This window comes from Anastrepha ludens, chromosome 5 (assembly GCF_028408465.1).
Source record: "Anastrepha ludens isolate Willacy chromosome 5, idAnaLude1.1, whole genome shotgun sequence".
NCBI lineage: Eukaryota > Metazoa > Arthropoda > Insecta > Diptera > Tephritidae > Anastrepha > Anastrepha ludens.
This window is the reverse complement of record NC_071501.1, coordinates 54,851,242-54,869,088: the sequence shown is the minus strand read 5'-3', so window position 1 is coordinate 54,869,088 and position 17,847 is coordinate 54,851,242. Positions and strand designations below refer to the sequence as shown.

Sequence of the window (17,847 nt, the reverse complement as noted above, 5' to 3'; positions counted from 1 at the left end):
TCCATTCCATTCTTTGTCATTTTCAATAGTAATTTTCCGTCGATATCGAAATTATCAAGAAAAATATTTATAGAAAACTCCTTCATCTATCTATGCAAAATAAGTACCGAACATTTGAAAAATATGAGCTCAGCATTTGCAAATAGATTGCAAACGCTGGATATAAGTGCTGGAATACTGCTGTTTACGTATGTACCTCGAACAAGCCCTTTATTACACCAGATCTTGAAGCAAGTTCTATTAACACGAAATTTATAATATAGTATCCGCAAATGTCAAATGCTTTCTACTGTACCATATTATACAACACAATTATTATACCTGGTTTAAACGTAAATATCTTTTCTAAGTCATATGCAGTAAGATTAATAGATTTTCTTAAAGGTCTACATAAAAGTCCCCTGACATTTTTAACACGTTGCATGAATTGTAATAATCGAAACAATCTCCCCGCGCGAACTGTCCAAATGCATAATAGTGAACGACGAATTGTTAAAGTTTGTAATATACACGTTTAATACCACTTTCGACTCTTGGATCAAACTGATATTTTTCTCAATTTTTATAGACAATAACATATGAATCCTTCGTATATGATCTTAAGTAGTTTAAAATATTAATTAAAACCGATCATGCTTATATGTATTGACACCTAATTATTTTTGCTATGTCAACATTTTCACGAAAATTAAACCTAAAATAATATTCAGGAAAAGTACAAGCAGCACCAATTGTTGACGAGAAAACCAATCCTGTAAAAAAAGTTTTTTATATTTATTTTAAATGTGTTGATTCCTATTTTAATGCAAAATGGTTACCTTAACTTGTGGACTAAAAATGTACAATAAAGGATTTGCTTTTAGTCTTTCATTGATTTGTATTTGGCGCCGCACAGCTTCACGTCTCGCCGAACCCAGTGCAGAGACTTCCTCACGACTCATAGCTTCCGTAGCACGGGGCAGGTCCTGAAAATCAGGTAACGACTTCTTCCGTTGCAGAGTTACATTTATAGGAGTGCTCTGAAAAATATATTACTTATTTAAGTTCTATATATGCATACTTCAAAAGAAAATTTCTAAAATAAAAGATGGACTTAGGGAATATCGGCGTATTATATAATATTTTTTTAAGGATTCTAAGTAACCTCTATCGGTGGCTCAATGATCCAGCTCTCGGATGCCCTTCTTGCCAATAAAGCTGGTGAATACATCAACTCTTCCTCATCTTCTTCAGGATACCACTCCATTTTATAATAATATCATAATTCTGTAACCATTAAGTTTGTATTACTTTTCAACGTTGAAACTATTAAAAAAGAACTTTGAATGTGTTACTAGCCTCACAACAATATGTTATTGGCACATTTTACATGACTTTTTTGCGGATTGTTTTTTGTTGGCTTGTTCATTTAGGCAGTTTGCCAGATGATGTTACTTTTATGGACAGAATGGATATTTAAAAATAGCTTTAGCAAATACTATACAAACACTTCACAAATTATATATGGTGGAATGTAAAAAATAAATAAATAAAATGCGATAATAAAATCGAAGAAAATTTACAAAAAATTGATTCTTTCAAAGTTTTTAATAATCGATTCACCATTAGTGAGCAAATATATGTATATAATATATAAAAAACTTCTTATGCAGTCACCAAATACACTATGAATTCTATTTTCTTTCATGACACAATTTCCACTTGTATTTTGATATTAAATCGAGCACTGACCGTTTAACTTTAGAAATGTAATAATAGGAATTTTTTATATAAAACTACTGCTTTTTCAATTTCTTGCGACAAATATTTTGGTCATTCTATAAATAATTTTAATATGTGTCAGAAACATCAACAGCAATTTGTAAGAAACATCAAGCAATGTTGCCATAGTACTTGTTATATTTTTACATGCTGAGAGCAATAAGCATTCGTGTCGTTTTTTACTTTAGGCAAATTTCTTTCAAATATTTATTATTTTAGGATTTAAAAGACAAATTTTCCTTAATGAAGGCGCCTCGATCGTTTCAGTGAAGTATAGGGTTATAGCTACGTATTCAACTTAGAAATATGACTCAATGAAAGTGTTTCCATATTAAACAAATACGGCAAATCTTTCGCTGCATACATAAAATGTGTTTATCTCTAGAAATAGTTATTAATAATTACCCACATTGTACACAGAGAGCCGTCAATGGCTGGCTTATTTGACAATTTATATGTGAAGTGATTTATAAGTGTTAGTAGTTTGCTTCCATTAACCCAAGGGAAGCAAATGGGATGAACGTGCCTAAGAATATTACATGATATTTCAATTAAAATTTTGTAATATAAAAAACAAGTTTGAAATAAAACTTAATAACTTACGCAGCTATTTTATAGTTTTTCAGTTATACTAATCTTTGTTTTTGTATTGCTTTTGGTTCAAAATTTTGTTCAAATGTTTGATTCGAAAATGAATACTGCTTTTGAAAAATAATCTTTTTATACATTAAGTTAAAATAAATGTTTAAATGTTTACATATATTTTTTACTGCTAATTGTGTTTCTGTTAATTTGCATTTCGTTTGATCAAATTTTCCTCCTTTTGGTCTATCCATGGCAATCCAATTTCGTCCGAAATTTCGGTTATAAAATTAAGTTTCCTGAGATTTACTTCAATGCATCTTCGCAAAATTCATCGACCTCAATACCGACTTCGATTTTGTTATGTTTACTCGCGTGATCATTGCATCTAACTCATTGAATTCTACAGAGGGATCTATTATCATTGTCAAACTCAATGTCAAGCCACTTTGTCTTATCGACTTCAACATTAAGCGTTGTTCTCAGTATTGTGGTTTTCTTTGCTAAAATAATAAATTAATCATAATGTACATAACACACGTATATATTATATATGCAATTAAAATTACAAAATTTTTTACCAAACAGATATTTCCGCAAATGGTACTTAAAATGAAGTGGGCTGGGGTGGTCATTGAGGCCACCTGCATACCTCATGGTGCCAAACAAATGTTCCAAGCCATTATTGTTCAAATGGTCCGTTAAAATTCTTTTAACTCTAAATTTTTGCTGAACGTAGTAGTGTAAAAATACGTTCACATATGCATTAATTACCAATAAATCCACCGTTCTCATATGGCAGATTACCTGCAAAATTGACAATCAGCTGTCAATACTGTTGTGAAAGGTTTTTCTTCATAGAAATTATTTTGGTGGAATATTTCGGTGTTTTTGGTTTGTTTAATTATTATTAACGATATGAAGAAAAGACAAGAAGAAGGAATAGCTAATTTAATTGCGCAATAGGCTGCTAATAATAGACAGTTGGAGGAAATGCGTGAACGACGTTTACTAAGGTTAAAAAAAGTATGGCAGTAATACACATTCGAAATTCGATATTACATTTTATAATAAGTAATAAGAGGACACACGTTTATGGATACAGAAACATTTTATTAGAATTATGTCTACAAACCTGTTTTCTTTGTCGGCATCCATTTTATTTAGTTTTTATTATACTCTGATGCTTTTTTATTACACAGAAAACATAGGGTTATATGTCAAAAAGTACGGTTATTATCAGGATTATTTTATAATCCCAGATTTTGACAGAGAAATTTTGTATAGGAAAAAATTGAAAATGGAAATTTGAAAAGGTCGAGCTAAGGAGCACCAGGAGATTTGGTGGCTCCTAAAACACTCAGGCTAAAACGCCCACTGTGTTTAAAGCTCTGGATAGAGGGTAGATAGTCAAGGAGGAAAGTATCAGAGAAAGAGATAGGAAAGAATAGAGACAGAGATAGAGATAGTTAGTCCTGTGAGAATTTTTCAGATTCTTAGGCAAATCTGTAAATATCCCCCAGTTTGAGAGAACGAATATTACTCATTCTTACGACATCGGAACCCAAAACTCGTAGCCGTGCTCTAGCAAAGGCAGGACAGTCACAGAGAAAGAGCTCAGGACTATCCGCCTCCTCTAAGCATGACAGCCACATTGGGTCCTCAGTGATTCCAATGGTGGTCATATGTCCTGCAATGATACCGACCATCAACCGAATGTCTTTCCTTCCAAGTTTTAGAAGAAAGTTTGACAGTTTTCTGTTCGGACTTGTCACAAAACACTTTGCAGTTCTGCAGCGTTCTAGACCGGACCATCGCTCTTTATGTAGATTGCATACATAATCGCTGATCCAATTCATGATTCCTGCGGAACTGATTCCGATTATTGGCTCTGACCCTTGTGGGGGAACCGCTGATCCACGGTTGGCCAATTCATCGGCAATTTCGTTTCCTTGAACACCGGAGTGTCCTGGAACCCATATGAGTACAAGCCTGTTTAGTCTTCCGACAGAATTAAGCTTCTTCTTACATTCTTGAACAACCTTTGAGGTTTGCTTCGCGTTCTCCAAGGCCTTCAGTGCAGCCTGACTGTCACTGAAAACTCCAATCTTTTCCTGCTCCATCTGCTCTCGATTATCGATTCGGCTATTTTCAAGATGGCTAAAATTTCCGTTTGGAAAACAGTTGCCATTTCCCCCACGGCATAGTGATACTTTTTACTATCATTTAAGTACCATCCGGCTCCAGACCCTATTTCATTCTTGGACCAATCGGTGAAGAAAATATCCGTCAAACCTCCCTAAATGTATTCTGGATTGCTGTTGCTGGAAATCTGATATCAAATTTACTTCCAAATGACACTGTGGGTATCAGGTCGTCTTTAGGTGCCAAAAACAGTGGATACTGCTGAGATAGCATCTTAAAGATTTCTCTGTATCCCGAAGTTCCGTCTTTGTGCCAGAAACCATATTTATGGAGTCTACACATTGCTTTTATTGCTTCCTTTTGTTCCTTTTGATCCAGGGAGAGCAAATCAAGTATAGCACTTAGGGTATCACCAGAGATTGTACACTTCTTTGCAGCCTGTGTAGTTCCCGGATTGTGGACTTAGCCATGCTCCGTCGCCACCAGACCACTGAGGCGTAAGTGATGATTGGGCGCACTTATCAGCCCAATAGGACCACAAAAGGTTTCAGACCCCAGGTTTTACCAAAGGCTCTGCGGAATTACTGAAAAATCCTTAGTGCGCGATTCACCTTCAGTGAAACGTGTGTCTCCCAAGTCAGCTTCTTATCCAGGATTAAAAATAAATAAATAATTGGCGCGTACACTTCTGTTAGGTGTTTGGCCGAGCTCCTCCTCCTATTTGTGGTGTGCGTTTTGATGTTGTTCCACAAATGGAGGGACCTACAGTTTCAAGCCGACTCCGAACGGCAAATATTTTTATGAGGAGCTTTTTCATGGCAGGAATACACTCGGAGGTTTGCCATTGCCTGCCGAGGGGCGACCGCTATTAGAAAAATGTTTTTATAAATTTTGCTTTCACCGAGATTCGAACCAACGACCTCTCTGTGAATTCCGAATGGTAATCACGCACCAACCCATTCGGCTACGGCGGCCGCCAGGATTACTCCTAGATATTTATCTTCATCGGAAAGACCAAGTGTCACACCTTTCAGTGTTGGAAGACTGAGTCCATCCAATTTCCGTTTTCTCGTAAACAAGACTATGGTGGTTTTGTTCGGATTGTCCCATGCACCAGTCATCGATTTTGTTCAGTATCGTCTGCACTTTCGTACAAAGCCTCCTTAGGGACTTATACGATGTTAGCGCACAAACATCGTCCGCATATGCTTGGACATGAAAACCGAGTTCCTGCATCTCCGCTGGTAGAGAGTCTACGACCAATCACCACAGCAGCAGAGAAAGAACACCCCCTTGGGGTCATCCTTGCTTGGCCCTGACGGTTAGTTGGTCACTGTTCTCCCCAGCGGTTAACAGCCTCTCAGAGAGCATGGAATATATCCCTTTTACAATGGTTTGAGCCGAAAGTGGCATTATCAAAAGCCCCTCAATGTCCACGAACACGCCCATTGTGTATTCGTCAGCTTCCAGCCCGGCTTCAATCTTGCTAACAAGATCGTGTAAGGCTGACTCACATGATTTTCCACTCTGGTAAGCATGTTGATTTCTACTAAGTAGACTTCTCGACTTGAATATATTACTTCACCGCTCGTTCTAGACTTTTCAACACAAACGATGTCAAACTGCTTGGTCTAAAACTTTTTGCTAAGGAATAGACGTCTTTTCCTGGTTTCGCAATAAATACTACTCTTACTAGTCGCCATTGGGAAGGTAAATAACCAAGTGCAAGACAGGCTGTGAAGATTCTTTTCAGGGCCTCAATCAGCCTGTCACCTCCTTTTTTAAGCATTGGTGGATATTTTCCGTCAGGTCCAGGGGACTTAAAGTTTTCAAAGGAAGACAAGGAAAACCTTATCAATTCTTTTGTGACTATCGGACTAGCAATATACCAGCTGTACCTAGAGGTTCCACCGTTGGTACCGCTATTGTTCATGCCACTCTCTACTTCAGAGAGAGTTCTACTACCCGGAAAATGGGTTTCGAGTAGAGCATTAAACGTTTCCGATTAGGAAATGGTGTATGAACCATCAGGTTTTCGAATGGAATCCAGCCTTACTGAGCGGTCTAGATGAAGGACCTTATAAAGTCTCGCTGTTTCCCTCATTTCGACGCGCTTCGACGTTACTGCAGAAATTTCAATAGAATTCAAGTTTGGCTTTCCGTACTTTTTTCTTATATTCTCGCTGTGTAAGTCGATGATTAGCCCAGTCCTCTTCTGTTTAGGTCTTTAAGGCCTTATTAAGAAGTTTTCTGGACCGTACACGAAGCTTCGACAGTTCAGGGTACCACCAAGGAATCGCTTTCCCCTGTCTACTTTGCCTGAGTGGGCACAGTTCCACAAAGCAATTGATTAAAGTACCTTCTAATTTCTTAGTAGCACATTCAATAATTTCTATTGATTTGAGTTTTTTCAGGTTTGGTAATCGCTCTGTTACAAGCTCACCATGCCTGTCCGAGTCCCCATTTCGAGGATTCCTACCGGAAAGTATTGATATTGTATCAATTCCCAGTCGGAATTCGATAAGACGATGATCAGAAAGAGAGTCCTCTTCCAAAACTCGCCATCTATTGATTTGATTTCCAACTGACCTATTGGTACGTGTTAAATCAATCACCTCTTGTCTCTTTTTGGTTGGTTTGTTACCAGTGTTTTGAATGACCAAATCAGATGGCAGGATAAAAACCAGTAACTTGAGACCTCTGGGGTTGCATTTGCTGCTTCCCCATACAATGTTATGTGAATTTGCATCACAGCCCAGTATTAGCCCTAGATTATTGGGTTCTGCATACTTAACTACTTCTCTTAGCTCCCTCGAAGGAGGTGGCTGTAAAGAGTCGTAGGGTAGGAAACTGTGATAGCTTCGACACTGTTCCCACTCTTCCAGTACTTTATATTTGCAGTAACGATATCTCCGGAGCATAGCTCTTTTAACATCGTGTGTTCGATCAACCTGATCATGATAATATATGCTCGCGGTCTCACATTCCCTTCACAATGAAATATTTGTCCCCACGGCCTAGCACCTAGACGGCAGATACGCTTGTGACATACCCATGGTTCTTGTATTAGTGTTACGTGTGGGTTTGTTTGCAGTTTTGCATGCCAACGGCGCGTATGGGAGATCTCGCTTTTAATTAGGGATTCGGAGTTAAGCACGAAAAAGTAGACCATCTACTTATATGTGAAGGTATTATAAACCTAACGGGGGGATTTTTTAGCTTTATCTTTTTAAACAGTTGGTTTAAGCAGCTGACGCACGCTTCGTGTTTTGTTTCAATGTCAAACATCTTCAGTTTGGTCTATATTTTAACCATGAATCGTCTTACAAACGAACAGCGCTTGCAAATCATTGAATTTTACCTATTATAAAAATGCGTGTTCTGTTAAGAAAGTTTAAAGTCGAAAAATTGTCTTCAGCGACGAAGCTCATTTTTGGACCAATGGGTATGTAAATAAGCAGAATTGTCGATTTTGGAGTGAAGATCAGCCAAAAGAATTGGAAGAGCTACCAATGTATTCTGAAAAGGTCACAGTTTGGTGCGGTTTATGGGCTGGAGATATCATTGGACCGTACTTCTTCAAAGATGTTGCGAATCGTAACGTAACTGTGAATGGTGAGCGCTACCGTGAAATGATATCCAACTTTTTTTTGCCCAAAATGCAAGAGCTTGACTTGCATGACGTGGTTTCAGCAAGACGGTGCCACATCCCACACAGCACGCGTAACAATGGACTTGTTGAGAGGAGAGTTCGGTAAACATTTTATTTCACGTTCGGGACTTGTCAATTGGCCACCCAGATCGTGCGATATAACGCCTTTAGATTATTTTTTGTGGGGCTATGTTAAAGCTCATGTCTATTCAGACAAGCCTGCTTCAATTAACGCATTGGAAGACAACATTAAAGCATTTATATGTGAGATACCGGCCGAAACATTGGAAAGAGTATGCCAAAATTGTACTAAGCGGATGGACTATTTGGACTGTACTATCGATTTATATAAAAATTTCATGCATCTTTCAGAATTTTTCGTGTTTTTTTGAAAAACTTTCCTATAGCTCTTAAAAATCAGCCTTTATATGTGACGTATTCGTGACAATTATTCCTATCTTCAAATGGCGCTAAACTGGTTTTCATTTCATCATGTTATTTAATATATAAATCTGCCTTTCAATTTTGAAGCCAAATGGGTTCTTCAATACAGTGTTAGTAACATTTTCGAATTTTGATTTTAGGGTATCGAAGCAATCATACAAACTGGTAAAGTTTTATGAAATCGGCACAACTGCATGTTGTGCAAGCTATGGCCAGTGGTATAACAGCGTCTTATGTCACCCGCTGTAGTATTCGAAAAAAAAATGAGCTGCTAATTTTACTTTTTGGCGGTTAAATTGACCGAAGTCAAATATTCTTTCGATAGCATAAACACAATCGTAAGTCTTTAAGTGTTTTTGAACAAAAAACACGAATTTCGCTGCTTTCTTTTAATTCAATTTTAATTTCATCCGGGTTAAAACTAATGCCACTTAATGAAAATTTTCAACCAATACATTCAAACGAACTGTCAAATAAGCATATTTACATATTTTGTTTGGGCTACAAAAATACAAGTAAAAACACTTTTCTTCGTTCTATTTTTTGACAGCACCCTTGGTGTGAGTTTGACAGGCCGCCAAGTGTGATGGGGTGAGTGTTTGGTATGTTTGCTTGAGCGTAGTGGCGTGGTTGCTATGCCAAGTTAGAATTTTTATGATAAAATTAATTATAATATATATCTATATATATATATAATTGGCGCGTACACCCTTTTTTTTGGGTGTGTTTGGCCGAGCTTCCCTCCTATTTGTGGTGTGCGTCTTGATGTTGTTTCACAAATGGAGGGACCTACAGTTTCAAGCCGACTCCGAACGGCAGATATTTTTATGAGGAGCTTTTTCATGGCAGGAATACACTCGGAGGTTTGCCATTGCCTGCCGAGGGGCGACCGCTATTAGAAAAATGTTTTTATTAATTTTGCTTTCACCGAGACTCGAACCAACGACCTCTCTGTGAATTCCGAATGGTTATCACGCACCAACCCATTCGGCTTCGCCGGCCGCGAATAGAAAAAATGCAAAATAATATCTTTGGCTAGGAAAATTTACAATAAAAAATATTTTTAATACATTTCTTAGCTATAATAATGCTTTTTATTGAGAAATATCTGAATTTTTACGTCATTTTTTAGACTTTTTTATAAGATTTTCTATGAAATACAATACTCGTATAATAATTTTTTATGCAGCCATGTTACGAAAAATAGCATTTTGGAATCAAATCATCTCAGCTGCGGGCATTTTTTGATAACCACCAGAGAGTGTTTTAACTTATGGATCTGTGCAATGCCGAAGTGTCAGTTAGTCATTTGCTTTTAACCCAAAAAAAGTAGGAGAGTAAGATTGCAACAAAAAACACATGGCCGTCATACAAAATCCAAAGGACGAATGACCTGCTAGAATGTTCTCGGCCAAACATTTCACGCATCACTGCAACCCTTACAGGACATTGGAAAGTAGGAGATCATGCAGCTAGACTTAATCTACCCTTCAATCCTATCTGTAGAAGCTGTCAAGCGGAAGGGGCAAAGGAAAGTCTTTTCCACTATTTATGTGAATGTCCGGGACTAGCCAGGGCACGACTCCGATCCTTCGGTAAGCCTTTCCTACAGCAAATTAAGGAAATCTCAGACATCGAGATAAAGGATTTGCTGCTATACTTGGACCTCACTAAATGGATCTGACTTGGAAAAAAAAAAAAAAAAAATATTATATATGAAAAAAAAGCATCATCACACGGGATAGTGGTAGTAAAACGGTGCTGGCCACTAATTAGGAACATATTCAGCTCAGAAATACTCAACCACCTCAACAACAACAGCAACAAGATTGCAAAAGATTTGCTAATTTCTGTCAAAAGAAATACCGTCTGAATTTAGCTGCTGTATAAAAAAAGCCGTTGAAAGCCTACAGAACAAAAATAATTTGATTATTAATCATATTTAGCAATTTGCACTCTCTGAAAGTTTCTTAGTGAACATTTTATTTCCATTTGTGATGGCTTCTTTTTATATAAATTCGTTACCAACTTGTTTAGCATACAAATATAAATAAGAATTACCCTGTTTCTAAATTTTTTTTTCAGTCTAGCCTTATGGTACAGCAAAAGTTGACACAGCATATTAATCGCGAATGTGGCGCTGTGAATACAAAAACTACCAGTTAAATACTTTACGCAACGGACTTGACAGGGCTACTAAATACAAAAAGGACAATGACTATGGCTATGTTATTATTTATTTGTGAAATAAGTTTACAAACTTTTTATGGACTTCAGTGGCTGTTAAACTCGTACCTTCCGAATGCTCAACCAGAGCACTAAGCAGTTTTCTTTTAAGGTTTTACTGTATTTTCTTTAAGCTGCTTCAGAGAGAAAAGTAATTAATACTATAATTATTTCTCAAATTCTATTTATAGTACATATAAGTATAAGATGTTCAGACTATGTCTCCAAAATTAAATTCATAACTGGTACCATTAGAAATTTCTTATACAAGGTCATGGAGAAAAATATTCAGAGGTGTGGCAAACGTTAGAATGTTAACCGGCTCTCAGCGAATTCGAAGGAATTAATTGATTGGCTGACGTAACCGGGATTATGACATCGGTTTGTTTGTCTGTAAAGTCGGTTTACTGAAGATATTTTAACGTGACAACGTCATAAGAAAATACTGATGTAAGGGTGGCAATTTTCAAAACAAAATCTTAATTTTATTTGTTTGATAGATATTTTGTATGGATATAGAGGAGGGGTAAATGGAATTGCAATGGAATAGGTCAAGTTACATTTACACAAACGTGAAAAATGACGAAACATTTTTCAAATCCATGAAAGATATGTTCAATTTCGATTGTGCATCAGACGTTAATAAGTCAACAAGACTAAGGGGCACCATCATCGATTTGCCTTTTTCAAGACACTTTGCACTCGAAACACTCCCTTTCATTTCCTACTTTTTCTTTCATCGACCTATTCTCAACAGAGAAATGGTTCATTACCATGCACACAGGAAGAAGGCATATGCAAATACAAATATGTGAATTTATATATATATTTGTATACAAATGCGCATATACATACATATATATACATATATATGCTCACTCAAGTAGGACAGAGCCAGATGTCGAACGTTGCCGAACGCGGGGGCCGATTGTGCTCTTTGTCGTTCGTTCCGCGCTCTCGCTTGCAGTTCAAGAACATTAGCTTACATTTGCTTGCGTACGGAATAGATTCGTATATTTGATATGTCCATATGATTTGTATGCATCTTTACATATAGATTTGTTCTTTTTGAAAATTGCGCGAAATTGTATATGTATATGCATGTTTATATACATATATTAGTATACAACATATCTTATAAGGTATGTGGTAAATATTACCATACATTTTTTCCTTCATATATAATAAAAAAATTAATAATAATATTAAAACAACAGGTATTATTAACAAACTTGGTTTTATTTTAAATTCTTCAAGTAAATCAAATTAATAATAATCAATAAGAAGGCACCTCATCATGTTGGTCTCCTTGACGCGGGGATGAGGCTTAAGTGGTGGTCTGACCCCCATAACATGGGGGCCAACCCAACACGAACTAAGAGGGAAGCTCCACATGGGGATTGGCTAGCCATCCACTCGCTTTACGGCGTACTTGGTGGCCACCCAATCACCATGCGAAGATCACCGTACCGACGAAGATCCCTTTGTCATCCCCAAACCCCCTACAACCCGTTATTTCCTCTCCTAGCCCACCCCCTAACCCAGGGTGTTATGCGACACCGTGCCCATTGGATGGTTTGCAGCCAGGGGGTACACCAGACCGGCTGTATTTCAACGGCGCCTTCCTAACACCGGGCCGTCTTAGAAAGTAACTGTGGCCTTGCCACGGCATGGGGCGCTGCCGTGGTGGACCGTGTTGAATTCACCATTATAAAAATAGACCACTGCGCTCGCCTCGTCGAGCAGGTGGTCGTAAGAAAAAGATGAATACCAACAAAAATTTAAGTAACAAAACTTTCACTGCAGCGGGAGCAGGCTACAGTGGTCGTAATTCTACTGTCAAACACACGAATAACGCTCTGCAGCGCGGAGGTGCCGTTGTCGACGAAGACTCGGACCACGAAAGCGTCGGGAGCACTAACACAGCTGAGGAAGAGGCTCTTCTGAGTTCTCCGGCTGGGTCCAATGGTGCTGCTTCGGATAGCAAGAACAGGCCAAGGATCAAGCCTGATAAAGAGAAGCTGAAGGCCAAAGCCCGATACAAGGCCGCGGTCAAAGTTTGTGACCGATTTGGCAGCAAGTCCAACCTGACGAAGCAAGAGGTGGTACGGTTGGCTTGGGCCAGAGAGGAGATCAAAAATGGCCGGGCCTTCTACGCAGCAAAGCCAATGTTCGCGGCTTCCAATCCGAAATATGCGAACAAAATCGAAGAAGAGCTAGCCATCAAGAGGTAGCGTTCTGCGGATAGTGAGGCCTCAGGGCCATCAAAAAAGCAGAAGCACAGGCACGAGACGGCTAAACCGAAAAACGGTGACGAAAGACCTACGACGTCGAAAGCAGCGGCAGCGGCCAGTGAAATTGCCAAGAGACACCTCATAGTGGCACTCACTGACCGTAGCGACCAGCTGGGGCGAATGTCGCAGGAACGGTGGAAGGTAGTGGAAATGAAGCTACTGGAAACCTTGTTTACAAAAATGGACGCAGAGCCGAACGCACCCATGCCAGCATTCGACGGAGCAGGGTGGTTCAGCGGCGTCAAAATCATAAAATGCAAGGATGACCCCACGCTCACATGGCTAAAGGAAGCGGTAAAAACGCTTCACGGCCTGTGGGAGGGGGCATCACTGGAAATTGTTGATCGCAGCTGCATTCCCTCAATACCGAAGGCAAAGGTTTTCATTCCGCGAGTGGTAAAACCGGAATACTACTACAACAACCGCTGCGACTACTACAACGACAAAACACGGACGTGCCGACAGACGATTGGAAAGTGTTGAGCGTGGCAAAACCAGCAACTGCTGATGGTGGCCAGGACTACATCATCCAAATCAACAAGCCGGCAGAGGACCTGCTTTACGCGCGATTCGGGAGGATGGCTTGGGGAGTTGGTAGCGTGCATCTTCGCCTCAAAAAGCGCAACCCGACAGATGACAACCACAACACGTTCGCTGCGGGGGAGGTGGAAAAGGATCTCGGTATAGAAGAGATCCTGGAAGATTCCCTCAATATACAGGAAGTGGAGAAGGGTGACTTGGAGGTAGTATCCAACCCCGAGAAGGTACTGAGGCCAGATGCTGAAAGTCCTTCAGATAAACCTCCACATGGATAGCATCGGGCAACATAGTCTCCGGTCTAAAGTCACACAACTACAACACATACATCCCGGTTGTAAAAAATAAGGTAAGAACAGTGATAATGGTCAAACAAAGTATATGTTCTTATATTGATCATAATCTCTCTTCAGACGATCTGACAGTGGTGGCGCTGGAGGGCTGCAAGGATGAGACGCTACTCTTTGGGTCCTGCTATATACCACATGATGAAGAAGCACCACAGACGGAACTTCGGAAGCTGGTAGAAACAGCTGCCAGAAAGAAGCATGCTCTGGTGGTAGGTACGGACGCAAACGCACATCACACGGTCTGGGGAAGTGCAGACATTAACGACCGAGGTGAGTCACTATTTACCTATATTCTCCAGAGTAGCCTAGAAATAGCTAATAGAGGTGAAGGACCAACATATGTGGGACCAACCTCGAAGAATGTACTCGATTTAACACTCTACACAAGCAGGCATGTTATGGTTCAGGAATGGGAAGTGTTGAGTAGGCCCTCATTCTCTGATCACAGATACATAAGCTTTCAGGTTATATTCCGCTCAAAAAACAAGCTTACATCCTTTAGAAATCCTAAGAATACGCACTGGGACTTGTATAGGGATATACTATCAAAAACACCAATGATACCCCGGAAATACAAGTCACACGTCGCACATGAGAAAGGGGTTGAATTGTTTGCAACTACTCTTGTCAGAGCCTTTAAAAGATCCTGCCCTCCAACACATAATAGACGCAAGGTGAAGCCTTCTTGGTGGAACAGGGAATTAGGAGCACAAAGACGTAGAGTACATGAATTCTATAGGTTAGCCAAAGTTGCTGACAATGAGTTTTGTTGGAAAGAGTATAAGGATCTACTAAAAGTATACAAGAAAGAGATACGTAAAGCCAAGAGAGAATCTTGGAAAGACTTCTGTAGCAGTATGGAAGACATTAACGATGTGGCTAGATTCAGGAAACTGCTATCCAAGAATCCGTCTATGCCAAGAACAATACGAAAAGTTAACGGGGAGTGGGCTGATAGCTGTGAGGACTCTCTAGAAGACCTAGTCAGTACACATTTTCCAGGGTGTGCGGACACTGCAGATCTCGAACCTAAGGGAGATATTGTGCACGAAATCCTGACGAACGTAATTACAACCAACAAAATAGAATGGGCTGTACAAAGTTTCGACCCATATAAATCGCCAGGACTGGATGGAATCTTCCCAGCGATGCTCCAAAAGGTAAGCCACCTTGTGGTACCATGGTTAAGAACGATATTCAGGGGATGCCTGAGGTTCAGCTACGTTCCTGTATTGTGGAGAGAAGCGAGAGTTGTGTTTATTCCAAAAGCAGGAAAAAGAAACCCTCTATACTTAAAAGAATACAGGCCCATTAGTTTGACTTCATTTCTCCTGAAAACGTTAGAGAAGATTCTAGATACATACATTAGAGACACAATTGCGCCGGACGAATTATCAAAGGCGCAGCATGCTTACACTAAAGGCAGATCCACTGAAACTGCACTTCACTCACTTGTACTAAGCATAGAAAAGGCGTTAGAATATAAGGAGTATGCTCTAGGAGTATTTCTAGATATATCAGGGGTGCAACCCGCGGTTTATCTATGGATAAGGCAGCTATTAGCTAGCAGAAAGATAAGACAAAGTACAAAGTTCCGGCGTGGAACCTCCCGAAGCTAGGCAACAACGAACTACTTCTCAAAGATTATGCAAGGTACCTCGGAGTAATACTGGACAGAAAATTGCTGTGGAAGCACAACGTTGAGGAGAGGGTGAAAAAGGCCAGTAATGCGTTGTGCGCATGTAAAAGAATGCTGGGCGTTACTTGGGGTCTATCACCCTCTCTGATGCATTGGTGCTACACAGCAGTAGTCAGACCGATATTGCTGTACGGAACCCTAGTATGGTGGACTGCGACAAAAAAACTGACATACTTAATGCCGCTGGAAAGGATTCAACGACTCGCTGCTCTGTGCATAACTGGAGCGATGAAGACCACTCCAACGGCGGCGCTGGAAATGATACTCAGTATGCCACCTATTGACCTTATGGCGGAAATCCTGGCAGCGAAATCCGCGAGGAAGTTGGTGACCGCTGGAGTATTCACCTGTAGAACCTTCGGTCACAGCTCAATAGGAAAGTGGAGCTCAGGTTGCACAGACTACATGACTCCGTACTTTAGTTGGGAGAGAAGGTTTCGCACTACAATTGAAGAGGACGGATGGCACAAAGGCATGAAGCCTGGCCATAGAACTTTTCACATCTATACAGACGGCTCTTAAACTTTAGACGGAGTGGGAGCGGGTATTTACTGCTTAAAACTAGGGATAAGGCAGCCTATCAAGCTGCCAGACCACAGCAGTATTTTCCAAGCGGATGTTTTTGCTGTGGGGAAGGCCGCGGAGCTAGCCTACACTAGAACAAGAAAAAATTCAACAATTAATATATACGTGGATAGTCAAGCAGCAATAAGAGCAATAAGCTCATATTGTATTAAGTTCAAAAATGTTCGACGGAGCAGGGAGGCCATAGAAAGGTTAGCCGGAAACAGTAGGCTGCATTTCTACTGGGTACCTGGTCACAAAGGCATTATGGGGAACGAAATAGTAGATGAGATAGCAAAAAGTGCTGTGAGACTACCATTTGAACAAGAGAACGACATACCAAGACCGCTAAACACAATATACAAGGAAATGGACGACCACATGAAAAGGCAAGTGGAAGCTAGGTGGACTAACCTGACCACATGCAAAACAGCAAAAGTCATGTGTAGAACTAACGACAAAAAACTTACTCAATTCGTACTTACGCTCTCGCGAAAGGAATGCAGAACTATCATAGGTATGCTAACAGGTCACAATTTATTGGCTGCACATGCGTACAAGATAGGGATTGCTAACACGGACAAATGCAGAGAGGATGTTGAGGAGACTTTAGAACACCTTCTGTCCGTTTGTCCCGCATTATCAAAAACGCGACTAAGATACCTGGGAGCCCCACTGTTTGAGGGTCTGGAAGACGTCTCAAAAGCGGAGCTCCCAGCCCTACTTAGATTCGCCAAAAGAGCTGACATCCTACATGATGTCTACTTTAGGTATTCATAGAGGTCGGTCTCCATCTGGTATCGCTAGGGACCAAAAGGTCTATGCGTGGCTTATTGCCAACCAGGCTAACCTAACCTAACCTAATAAGAAGGCATATGCAAATACAAATACATGAATTTATATATGTACATATGCGCATATACATACATATATACGCTCACTTAAGTAGGAGAGAGCAAGATGTCGAACGTTGCCGTTCGTTTGCTTTGTTTGCTTTGTCGTTCGTTCCGCGCTTTCGCTTGCAGTTCATTCAAGGTAACGACAATGAGCAAGGTAACGACGAATGAGCAAGGTAACGACAAATGAGCAAGGTAACGACGAATGAGCAAGGTAACGACACATTTTTTCGTGCGGGCAGCCGGCTAAATCGATTTATAAGACGTTATCACGTCAAAAACTCAAACTGTGTTGTGTTACTTCGTGGCTGGCTGAAGGACTTATGGGATCTGTGTGTAAATACGTGTATGGCAAAATGTGCGGACACAATTCTACCATGGTGAAACGATTTTTAGAGATATCCAGCACACAGACCGTTATTCGGTTCTGAACGAATTTTACAGAATCAACTGATGGACTGACGTCACTCGGGATATGTTTAACAAAATTTAGCTTGTGCTAGTGAAATACCAAAAAAATCAACACAGCCAATGCTCATGCCATGGCAGTGGTTTGTTTCCGAATACGCTGAGTACAAACGTGCGAAAGTGCGTAATTTTATTACGCGTTATTTAAAGTGAGTTTTTGTATAATTGAAATTGAGATAGCACAAAAACCGTAGGCAACCAATCTTTAAGTTAAGGCAGTCTTGATTCA

The 17,847-nt window shown here is 39.9% G+C and overlaps 1 protein-coding gene and 1 pseudogene across 3 annotated transcripts; one reads left to right on the top strand and one right to left on the bottom strand.

The window, feature by feature from the left end:
* Positions 1 to 489: 489 nt before the first annotated feature.
* LOC128862811 (uncharacterized) lies at positions 490 to 1,874 on the bottom strand. 3 transcript variants are annotated; one of them, XM_054101564.1, is made up of 4 exons: positions 1,732 to 1,874; positions 1,145 to 1,266; positions 819 to 1,019; positions 490 to 752 (listed from the first exon to the last, which is right to left on the bottom strand). In XM_054101564.1, exons 2-4 carry the CDS (start codon positions 1,244 to 1,246, stop codon positions 666 to 668), a joined length of 390 nt encoding a protein of 129 aa, XP_053957539.1. In that variant the 5' UTR covers positions 1,247 to 1,266; positions 1,732 to 1,874; the 3' UTR covers positions 490 to 665. The 3 variants fall into 3 exon arrangements, with proteins under 3 accessions (XP_053957539.1, XP_053957538.1, XP_053957540.1); XM_054101563.1 differs by lacking the exon at positions 1,732 to 1,874 and adding an exon at positions 1,335 to 1,712; XM_054101565.1 differs by lacking the exon at positions 1,732 to 1,874 and adding an exon at positions 1,339 to 1,712.
* Positions 1,875 to 12,573: 10,699 nt separating this feature from the next.
* LOC128864723 (uncharacterized) lies at positions 12,574 to 13,587 on the top strand (annotated as a pseudogene).
* Positions 13,588 to 17,847: the final 4,260 nt, after the last annotated feature.

Bases quoted from the DNA above. Each gene is read 5' to 3' on its own strand.
- LOC128862811 (XM_054101564.1), bottom strand. From the start codon at position 1,246: ATGGAGTGGTATCCTGAAGAAGATGAGGAAGAGTTGATGTATTCACCA. The intron at 1,020-1,144 runs GTTACTTAGAAT...TATATTTTTCAG, and splicing joins TCATTGAGCCACCGATAGAG to AGCACTCCTATAAATGTAAC. The intron at 753-818 runs GTAACCATTTTG...CTTTTTTTACAG, and splicing joins TTTTTAGTCCACAAGTTAAG to GATTGGTTTTCTCGTCAACA.